Source organism: Ammodytes marinus (genome assembly GCF_949987685.1).
Source record: "Ammodytes marinus genome assembly, chromosome: 1".
In the NCBI taxonomy this organism is placed as follows: domain Eukaryota; kingdom Metazoa; phylum Chordata; class Actinopteri; order Uranoscopiformes; family Ammodytidae; genus Ammodytes; species Ammodytes marinus.
Genome location: NC_137230.1, coordinates 18,420,212 through 18,432,299, shown reverse-complemented (window position 1 = coordinate 18,432,299; position 12,088 = coordinate 18,420,212). Strand labels below are relative to the sequence as shown.

At 39.5% G+C, this 12,088-nt stretch overlaps 1 protein-coding gene across 1 annotated transcript in view; it reads right to left on the bottom strand.

Moving 5' to 3' along the window:
* Positions 1 to 12,088, bottom strand: part of tead1b (TEA domain family member 1b) — a 33,630-nt gene that overhangs the window by 15,026 nt on the left and 6,516 nt on the right. The window contains exon 2 of the mRNA XM_080032525.1: positions 517 to 581. Coding sequence (XP_079888651.1) covers positions 517 to 581 — 65 coding nt within the window. The remainder of the gene's footprint in view (positions 1 to 516; positions 582 to 12,088) is intronic.

Below are 12,088 nucleotides of genomic sequence, written 5' to 3'. Positions count from 1 at the left end.
AAAGCCAGGATGCACTCTCTTACACTGCAGCAAAAACTCTTTGATCAGGGATGGTACCAATCAATTAAGGCTTCCACATTTCTATTAATAAAAGCTTCTACTACGACCACCATGATTTTGTCGTAATGAGGACAGATACTTGCACAGCTACAGAGGAAATAATGCTCTCATATTTATGGTATTTGACGACTGCTTTATTTTGGAAAAGTTAAAGTTGCATAATAAGTGTGGAATAAATGGAAAGGTTCCTCAAGTACAAATTTACTACAGGCAAATTTCTTATATGTGTACGTATTAGTGCAGGTAGGAGTGACAGGTTTGGAGAAGTCAGAATCCAGGGACGTTTGTTCATGCAGCACAGCAGTGATGAGGGAAGTCCCTGTGACAACTAAGCATTGTGCTGCTACTGTCTGTCTGTCTTTGTTTCTGTCCTGTAGAAACAAAGACAGCAGTCCGCACTCATTCAGATTTGACAACCCTCTGATGCTCAGGAAGATGTCACCTCTCCCGTCTTACCTGCTTCCGAGTCCTCGTCTTCCCGGTCCGGAGCTTGATGTATCTAGCTATCAGTTCATTTCGACCTGCGAAAACAGGAAAAACAAGAAAATGACAATAAGTGTGTTTAAAATTTCCAAAACAAAAACCTTGAGGGAGGAATGGAAATTTTATTTTATTTTAGGGTTGCTCATGGTTTTATTTTTTATTTGTTCCTCTCACAAAAATAGAATATAAGCAAGATATGTGAGTGAAGGTTTGATATCAGTCAAAAAACTGAATTTTAAAGATCAATCATAAACAGAATAGTATTTGATATGTCAGTTTATCTCTACATACAGTAACTGGTTTGTAAAAACACTCACTCTCACAGTGATGCTTTTACTTTGTATGTAGGTTTTGTATAATATATGTGTAACAGTTGAATAAGTCTCTCTGTAAAGAGTGTGACTGATTGAATGACAAAAAGCCAAATGTCAAAAAAGTTAATTTTCTAGGAAGTAATCATGGTGATCATACGCAAATAAACAAACTATAAAAGGTCTATGACCATATTTCAGTTCCATGCTAATCAGAAGGTATGTTCGTTTCAGAAACAAACCAGATCCACATTACCTGTGTATGAAAACCCCATGTGTCATTAGCATGAAAAAAACTCAGCAGCACATCCTTTCAAATTAATCTAATTGAATATCATGCTCTTCAAAGCCCAACGCTTTGAAAGGAAACAGACGTAGCTGTTCATACTATTACAGAAAATAATGGCAACTGAATATATTGGGTTTAAAATAGTACAGCTCGGGCTAAATTATAATTAAAGCATAGCTTTGTAGTGATTTCCAATTAACAACGGCTCCAAACATTCTTCTGCCTTCAGCTCGGCTCTAATTGCTGTAGAAATGACCCCTGCATAGCCCGTTCATATGGTAATGACATGCCGCCAACCAAAACTATTACACAAATTATAGGTAAGGAGGCACTCTAATTATGTGTCCAGCTGTAGCCAACCAATGCCATGGATCTGCTTTGCCCCTCTATGAAATGCACCAAACCCAAAATAATGACACATTTTTCTACATTCACTTCCTTATTAATTAAAAGGCCTCACTTTTGTAATGTCACAATGGGACCGCAACGTTCTACACATGTGCTAATAAGGCGTTTCTTAGGTAATCAGAAGAAAAGGCTTTTTCTATAAGGGGCAGCACATCACAGTTCAAAGAATGTGACAGAGCACAAGAATACATCTCCAAATGTATAAAAGGGCAGAATATAGGAGACATTGCATAAATATATATGCAAGAAAACCATGGTGAGTGATTCCATGGTGACTTAAAATGTTGAATTTTTTCCCACTGACACTCCAAATCTTAAAATACTTAACGTTTTATGACAAAATATGTTTTTGCTCTGAAAACACAAACAAATATTCAATTAATCTAAGTTTTTGTAATTTATTTGATATTATTATTTTTGCCTACCAACTACTCCATTCATCAACTAATTGTTTCATCTCGATCACTATTCATTTCACATATTTTTTTTAATGTAAAGGTTACAGGCGCAAGACAAGTTTACCAATTGATTCTTTTTAATGAGCTCTTCTCCTGCGGAACATTTGGTCAAGGCCAGTCGCAGTGAACCCAGTCACATGACCTCCTGGGACAAATAAACAACATCTGGGGATTTACATTTCCAACCCACCTGTCCGTACTGTGTGCATGCAGTGTGAACTACAAGCCGGGGCATGCACTATTTTCAATAATTCACACTTTGTGACAACGTAACATAACAGTACACGCATTCATACAAACTCCTGATTCTAGATCAAAGCACACAAATGGTCAGCTGAAAGCTTGCTTACTGTTGAATAATTCATTCTTTACACCAGACTGGGAAAAAAGAAAAGCTCATTGGGTCCAGGCTAGCATGCAGTTTTTTTTTACCTGTGTTTGCACTGCAGAAAAACTGATGACAAAAATGTGACTGTCCTCAAGCAGGACTAAAACTCCGCTTTTCCCACCTGAAATTCAAAAGGTGCAACATTTTTACACTAACTAATTTTTTGTGAGTGTTTGTTTAAGTGGCCTTGTTGAGGCTAAGGGTGGACAAACTTTGATTTGTCCCCACAATTTTTGTAATATTTGAAATAAGATTTGCTCTCCAAAACTAGCAATTAATTTGTTTGGTTCAGAGACAATGATTTGGACAGTTTTAGTTTTATTTAAGTACTTTTATGTTAATAGAATTTGCACAGAGCTCACATGCACCAAGGAAAACTTGTGCACGTTGTCAATAAATATCAAATTTACTTACGGCGAAGATCAGTCCATGTTTTTGCAGCAAACACTTCTCCAGCAAAACACGTATTTTTGCATCCTCGAAACAACACTAGTCAAGATATAAGCCTCTAATATGTGACTAAAGCAACAAAGGTTCAATTGCTTTTTAGTGTCTGTACAAATCCCTATTCAATAATAAAGTGAAACAGGAATAACAGTAATGTCAACATAAAGTTGTGTATTTACAGGCTTAAAAAATGCTGCTTTTGAATATTTTCATATATATTAATGCTGAGAGATTTATATCCACATGAAAAGAGAGTGTACATTAGGTAAGGTTGTTGAAACTTTAACAAAGCAAATAATTAAACCTGTACCTAAACCCTGATTAAAATTTGGTATTTAATATTTTTTTACACTGTATATTGTTTTAAAGATTACTTTAGGGCCAATCTGTCCAACCATGAATACATGTCAAACCGCTTATAAGCAATATGTTATTCTTATAATTTCAATAATGTTTAGAGGTTAATAAAAATAAAATCATACCATAGAGGGCATAGCTGAAGATCTAAACTGGAATTTTGCAGTTGGGTTATGGTTAGTCTCGCAAAGCCAGACCAAACTACAGCAAGTAGTAGGGTCTGGAAGCACTCTGTTTAGAGCCGTCTATTCGGGTGGGGAAACCGGGGGAAACTGGGCTAGCCTGTTTGTATTTGTTTAAACCAATCACAATCATCTAGGGCGGGGCTAACCCCGGGAAGCAGCAGCGGTGGCCTGCAAAATAGTGCCGGGGGGGGACTTATTTTGATGGAACGTCTTCACGTCCAGAGACTGTCAGAGAAATGGCTAAACCCGCAAACGCCACACAAAAACTATTAAAGACAAAAGGAATATACATAGTGTGTTGCTTTCTAACCAGCATGTCAAGACACCATACACTTTAGCCCCCGAGGAGCTCACGGGATAACTTAACCGGAGTTAACTAGCCACCCACGTAGTGTTATCTCTGGTAACATTATCATCGGCGGTTGAGAGGACGGCTACGGCGGTCGAGTAGAATTTTTAGCATTCGAGAATTTATGTCACCACCTCCTATCGCTGTAGTCAGAGCCGTAGTCCGTCTGTTTACAGGCAGAACAGGGTTTTGACGTTGTGAGCGCTACACCAACTGCAGCAAGTAGCCGTAAGAGTTGCTAGGTGATAGTGGAAGCCGTTGGAATCTTTCCCCGTCGCTAAAACACCGCTGCATAGTCCCTAATTCACCAAAGAAAGGGAACGGCGGATCTTAATCTAGCTGGTTATAAGGTCCGGTGCTCAATTCAAACCCCCACGCTTCATTTTCCAGAGTTTATGAGGGTATTTCTGCCCGGGGGTAGTTGTACAATGAAGTTGGACAGCTAGGCTAAGCTAGGATGCATCCCGGACCGCCGCCGCCAATATTATTATCCCGAAGTATCGCCACACTTTATTTCTGTCTACAGTAATGTGACTTCTCACACCCTGTGTGTGTGTGTGTGTGTGTGTGTGTGTGTGTGTGAGAGAGAGCGCTGCACATAAGCACACGGGTTGACTGTGAGCGAATTGTTTCCGAATTTGAGGGGGATCACAATAGGGGAAAGCCAGCAACCGGAAAAGGAGGGGGCTGCGTCAGGGCTGCGTAGCTTTTCGACGCAAGCGAATAGACGCTGGCGGAAGTGGTCATGCCAGACTAGGTTATGGTTAATTCTTTCTAATTTTTGTTTTCTTATTGAAACTTTGAAAGATCTACTCTGCTACAAATAGTTTTAAGTAAAGTGTTAAGTAAAGTCCTGCAGTTTGAGGCATGGGGAGGGCTGAGAAAAAGTAACTCTTTATGGGGTGCTGCCGTCAATCAAAGCAGCAGGAAAAGGATTAAATATTTATGGAGTGACACATGAGCAGATTTGTGCTGTTTAGCAGCTGGAGGAGCCCTCCACCTGGCCACAGTGAATTCCTTCTGAATCTCAATGACTGGAGGATCTGAGATGTATGAATGGCTCTCCAGCAGCAGCCCCTCAATGACACTGAGGCTCAACTTTCTCTAAACCAACCCCAAGTAGATTCCCCATTCAGGCACACAATCCAATTTGGCCCTCAGCATCCTTTCTCTCAAGGAACCTGTGACAGGCTCCCCTCTGTTATGAATAACAATGGGGAATATTGTCACAGTCCAACGGTGGACCAACCTCAGAGATACCACACCCAGAAATGACTTCCCACTAGTTCCCATAAGATCTTCAGTGTCTTAGTTACCTTCTCATTCACCAAACTCTACAACCGCGATATATCTTATTATTGTTCCTGCATGTCTACTCCTCCTCAGCCTCCCACAGCCACACCCCAACCCACCCTCCCTGTATTTTTCTCTCAGACCAACTGATCAAACCCAACATAGGGTTGGGTTTGATGATCACATCCATACCACAGATGGTTGATTATTCATGTTTATACATTTCCATGATAATGGCACAGTGGTAATAAAACACAAAGGCCTGTCATTGAATTCACTGCAAAGCCTTTATGCACCTGTGTAACATACACACTGAGGCTAATTTAAGTAATGGCATATTAAACAATTTAACCTGCAAGGCACATTACGTCCATTGAAAGGCAAGAACAATACTTGCTCCGCTCTTTTCTTTCCCTCTTTTTAAAAACATCCATTTCCTGTAACAGCACTTTTTTTCTTCTAATGCAAGCACAACCACAGTCACATCTGGCCCAGCACTCTGCCATGTGACGGCGCTAGGCTTGGCCGAGATGTGTGTGTGGCTCCTACCACTCGACTGCCTCTCTCACAAGGGCCTGAGAGGGCAGCATCAGAGAACAGAGAGTACACACATGTGACACTGCCTGGACGGTAAAGACTGATCTATCATTAACCCTTCACTCCACATGCCAGGCTCTGCTATGACATCTGTGTATATTGTTTAATTGAATGTAAATCAGCCTTCCCTCGCTAGGTCCTAGTTAAAGAAACTTCATAGACAGTTTGGGGAAAGAAAGTTATCTTCTTTCTTTACATGAATGAATAGGGCTGCGACAATTAGTTGACAATTGAATCATATTTTGAAGCCCTTGTTCAAGAAATAATGACTCGTTCTTTCAGCTTTTCCTCGTCCTACATTTTGAGGTTTTTAGACTTTTGGTCGGACAAGACAAACATTTCACAACATCACCGTGGGTTTAAGGAAATCATGTTAGGATTTATTTTTATTATTTCCTGACACATAAAGTGATTAATCCAGAGAATTATTGAAAGATTAAACAATGTAGAAAATAATAATCCTTGATGCTCTACTATACATCACTAATTCATTAAAGATCTCCTATTATACTACTTTTCTTGTCTTAATTTCTCATTAATGACTCCTATAGAGCAACCTGACACGAATCACAGCACAAAAAACTATGTAGATTTTCGGTAAACTCTCCCTCTCATCTGGGTGCATTCAGCATTCTCTGTCAACACTCGGCTTCGTCTTTCTCCGCCCTCTCGCCCCCCTCCTGCCAACCCCACTCCGTTGTGATTGGTTACCTTCCGGAAGACTTTCAGCGGCGCGCAAGCAGATTTGAGCAGGCAGGTGGGGGCATGGCAGGAGCGTGCCTGAGCACGTTGCAGCATTACCATACATGGAAAATCCGGATTGATCTACGTAGATAAATCCCGGAAATTTGAACAAGTGAATCGCGACCGGCGTTCCTAGTGTTTAGCGCTCTGCACAACCACCCCAGACGGTCAGCAGGTAATACGTCTAAATGCATGTAAGTCATTATTTGACACTTTAGTATGGTTAAACATGACTATAAATCATTATAACAAGAGATCGACCGATTATCGTCCGGGCCGATTATCGGCGCCGATATTCAGCATTTTGACGCATATCGGCATCGGCCTTTTTTTTTTTTTTTCTGAGATAAGAGATAGATTGAGATTGAGATTGAAAACACTTTAATAATCTTCAGTGGTGGAGACAGAACGAAGGGCGCTTCAAGCTACTTGCAAAACAAAAAGTTTCTTTGTGCACCACCGTTATCAGTCCCAAGTGAGCGCGTCTTCAGTGAAGTCTCTGCAATTTACGAGAGCAAAAGAAGCCGTCTCACTGGAGAGCACGCTGAACAACTCTGCTTTTTGCACCACAATCTGGTGCTGCTCAATTGGGACTACTAATCGATTTTAGACTCACATTTCTGTGCAAATTTTATTTAACTCTGTTTTACTTTATAAAACTTCAGGGAACTATTTATTTGTTTACATGTTCAGTTAACTTCATTAGAACACCCTGCACTTTTTGTTTTTGTTTGAACTTAAAAGAAAGATAAGTAAAAGATTAACATTTCAGTTCAGTTCAGTTCAGGAACATTTTAGGGAGCCATTTATTTGTTTAAATTGTGTTATGTTGCAAATCTGATACGCTGTTGTGTTTATTAAACATATTCTTAAAGGCATTTAAATGAAGTTAAGTGTTGGAGTTTGTATTATTAAAAATTTTGACGCCAATATTTTCCCTTTTTCGGCAAATTAATATCGGCTCTAAATATCGGTTATCGGCCCCCTTGACTACCGATAATCGGTATCGGTATCGGCCCTGAAAAAACCATATCGGTCTATCCCTAATTATAACAACGTGTATAGGTCATAAAAGTTGAAAAAGCATAATAGGTGCTCTTTAATAATACTTTCAAAAGTTAGCAACTAATATCTTATACACTGCTGAAACTATTACAAAAAGGGAAAGGGATGCAGTTTTAAGCCTCTAAATTTTGTCTGCATAGTGCATACTCATGATAGCAAATGTAATATGTTTGAGTCTTTGTCTGTTTGTCAGAGAAAAAACTGTGAAGATGTAACCTTGAGCTTTCAAAAACTTGTGATAGGCATTTTTCACCATTTATCTTACTGACTGAAAATGATTGATTTTTTCAAAAAGCATCATCAAATTAATGAATAGTTTGTTGCAGCACTTATTTAAATCAAATCTTTCTTGTAAGAATCTTAAATACAACTTAGATTTAGTCTGTTGTTAATAACCTCCTTTTGTGGGTTCTTCCATTTTAAAAGTATATAAACCACAATCCAGTATGTGTAATGTAATGCGTTTGTTTCGGTGTGTGTGTGCGTGCGTGCGTGCGTGCGTGCGTGCGTGCGTGCGTGCGTGCGTGCGTGCGTGTGTGTGTGTATGTTGTGTGTGCGTGAGTGTGTGTGCACACTTGTATGTTGTAGGCCAACACAATGGCCCCAGCTTTCCTGTCATCTGTGATAGATGACTCAAGGGTCTCGGGCAGACATTAGCATCACAATAGACTAAACAATATGAAGGCATTCACTCCAGGTTTTGGGAAAAGCAGACAGGGGCAGGAAGCCCTTTGCTTGCTATATCAATGGGAAATCACTGCTTGCCAAGTGGAGGAGAACCTGTGACTTGTGGCTAGAGAAAAATTTGACAGTGCTCCTTGTAGGAGGGAAAACGTCATGCTTTCACTTAAGCATTGTGTCCGCCCTGGCTGAGAGGCCAAAGACTATGCTGAGGACTAGATAGGTTCCTGTGTGATGAATATATTTCAAGGGAATAAATCACACATGACTGCTGCAATGAAAACATATGTGTCAGTTATGCAAGCTTAAAAAAGTACAAGTAAACATGAAAAGGTCTGCAGTTCCCTGACCCTGCATGTGTTTCCCGAGTTGTAGCACTAATATCTTTGTTTTGTTTTCTGAGTTTGGTTAGTATTGCAGAGCAGAGATACTGAGCGCTCTGGTGTAGATAATGTGCGTGGATCATTACATCTGACTCCAGACCACCATCTGCTTGTAAAAGTGCCTTTACCCCTTGTATTGTTGGAGCCTCGCAGTGGAAGCGTGGGTCCATAGGAAAGAATTCAAGGCCCGATGTTGCATGCGTGACACCAACATGACAAACACTAAAGCTATTCTCTGAGACACAATGGAAACCCCTCCTCCTCTGCCTTAAACACACACACACACACACACACACACACACACAAACCAATCAAAAACCATCCCAATGCCTGCGGGCTAAAACGGAAAAGTTCAAGCATATTTATCTTCTCATTAAACTGGCTCTTGATTTATGTATTGGACTCACATCCTTATTATGTAAATGAAATAAACAGTAAGCATAATACCCATCAATATGACTTTTCATTATTGTTGTTTTTGCTTTTAACTTTTAAGAATGTCTAGCTTTTGCAGTAGTGAGTGGGAGGTGATTAGTATAGTAATCTTTTAACATGCTCTAATTAATACATAGCGGTCCTTGTAATGACTCATAAAGTTCTCACGGGCTAGTTTGGTTATGGCTTCACATGTACATGGGTGTTCCTCCCATATCCACAGGAAACAACTCCATTCAGTCCTCATTTGCACAAGAAAGGCAGGGACATTAAAACAAAAAAAGCCTACAATTAAAAGCAGTGTATTTATCTTAAAGCCTGAGAATTCTATTTTTTAACCTTTGACAATATGACATTTAAATCTAAATTTAAAACTTATTTCTAATGTTATGACCACAACAGCAATGTTGGTTTATTTTCTTTGCCATATGTGCTTGTACTTTCACAGAAGGACACTTTCTTTTAGTCTAAGAAAGCTTTTTCAAGTGTGTCAGCTTTCATTAGAACTCAAATACGCAAACTTTAAGCAATTTATAAGCGCAATATGGCTATACAGTATCAGTATAATGTATTAAAAACTAAACAGTACTACAAAGCATGAATCTGATCAGCTGAATGCAATGAATGCATCCTTTCTATGAACTGCACACAGTCATGCGAAATACAAGGACATGGCGCATTTTCCAGTCCGGTGCCATTATTAAACCAATGCAGAAATGGGTGCAATGGTATGACGTAACAAGATGATGTTATTTAAAGTGTGCCAGTCGAACCTCAATGGTTGAATTGTGACATTATTTTTGTTTCATGCATTCGTTTAGGAAGGTTTCAGTCTGCCTGTCACTTTATACAGAGCTTTTCGACCTCGGAGAAGTGCAAAAACCTGCAATCATCCAACAATATTGTTTTTATTTCCCACATTTTTCACTAAGGATTTTATTTTTTGTATGCGCAAATTGAAAATGTGCACAAAAAGGGTGGTTGGAAACACTCTTAATGTGACCTCCAACTCATGGTTTAAAAATCCAGCCACGACAAAATGAAGTTCTCCATAATGCACTGTGCAACTGTAATTAACAGCTCTTTAAAAATCCATTTTTTCCTCTGGACACCAAAAGAAATCAATATTTCACTTGAAATGACCTTATTGAGCTGGATAAAAGGCTTTATTGCAGGGGCTGGGTCATGTGCAGTTGAGCTAATGTGTTAGTTGAACAGTGGAGTATTAAAGGTGAGGTGTTCTCTCAAAATCTTACAAGACATCACAAAGCAGCAGGTCACTAACCTGAGCCTTCCTGGAGACACTGAGAGGATTACAACAGCCAACCTCTGCTGAACTGTGCCTGTATTCAGACGGGGCTGAGGAGGCAAGGACAGCCTCTTTATCACTCATCAGGTCCAGCCCCTTTTATTTCCTCTCTCTCCACTCTACGCCTCTCAAACGAGGCCAGAGCAGAAACCCGCCAGTTCCAACTCTGTGCGATATCGTCACAGGGGACCAATTTGCACAGGCAGCCCATGTCTGAATCACTCTATCAATTAGGAACCACTGTGTTTATCATCACATACATTATTGTCGAGGCTGGCCTGGTCATTTAGGTTGAGGTGTGTCTCTCAGGAGAGGGAAAAGGGGATGAAATAAATGACCAGGGAGTGAAGCCACAGTTGGACAGGCTGCTGGACTAATCTGAAAGGACAGCTGTAATTATGAGTCTCCTGAGGGACTGGCTGTGTGGCAAGTCCAATGTGTGAACGTGGCGCTAACAGTCAGGAAGGTGCACTGCCCCCCCCCCACCCCCTTTTTACTCAACAACAAAGTAAAACACTCGAGTCAAATCAATATTTTCAATCTCTTAGGATCAATTCAGCATCTAAGCAGAAAGGAATACATATTGGCTGTGACCAAAATTAGGGCTGGGTATTTTTAAGGACTTCACGATACATGGGTCACAATATATCAAAATACGTTCTGATACAATATAACTTGCCATATATTGCGATATTCAGCTTTGTATTTGGAAGGGCCGCTCTAATTTAGTCATCCATGCAGCTTCCAGCTTTCACTCTGCCACAATACACGGAATGGCCCCTAGTAATTCAAGGTAACTAGCAGTACTGCGATACCTACAGGAACGGAGGTGATAGTTCATAACCAGTTTAAATTTTTCTTTCCTTCAATTTTTGAAGATGGCATTTTGAATTTTTGGGGCTGGAAATCAATTCAGGTATCACAACAACAAAACAGATCACAATATATTGCCATATTGATTTTTTACACAGCCCAAACCAATATGTATGAATGAATAGTCAATCTTTATGGTCATGACGGGCTCTTCTATCTCATATTAGTATTATTTTACTGTTTTTGTAATCATGTGCATACGCAGAGGGAGTCTTGGCCGAAAATTGTTACTGAATTCAAGTTTGGAAAGAGACAAGACCATAGAGTTTGAATAGACATAGCCCAGATGGTCACGACTAGGGTTGCAAAGGGGTTTCCGGAAACTTTCCACGGGAACTTTCGCTCGGGAATTTTGGGAATATTCAAAATTGGGAATTATAGGAATTAACTAAATGGCGGTCATTTAAATATTTTTTTTTTCATATCCAAACATTAATCTAAACATATAAACACTATGTTTTGTCATGGGCAGACATCCATGCAAACTTAAACAATAAAAAAAACATTACATTTGAACAGATTTATTTGTAAGTAGAACTTTATCAAGTTTTGATTATTTTATGAACAATCAATAATTTCACTGAACAACAAAAAGATGAATGTTGAGTAAAATATTACTGTCTGACCCCACCCATTCAATAAATTAAGTAAATTGCCCCCCATGTGATGGAGGAATGCACAGTGCATGTAGGGGGCGTGGCCTCAGTACCCCTGCAGTAGGATGTGTGCTATGTGCAACTTGCCAAGTGTACTTGCATGAAATCTGGTTGTTTTAGTCAAGATTATGCAAAAATATATTTTCCCAACCTATATTTAAAATCACTGTTTAAGCCTCTGTAAACCTGGTCTAGTAAAAAGCAATATATGATATCAAGTTGGGTGTCTCAATAAGCTTTAAAAAAAATCAGAGTTGAAGTTAAATGTTCTTAAATATTATAAAACGTAGTTGAAAAAACTGCTTTTTACTGTCTAG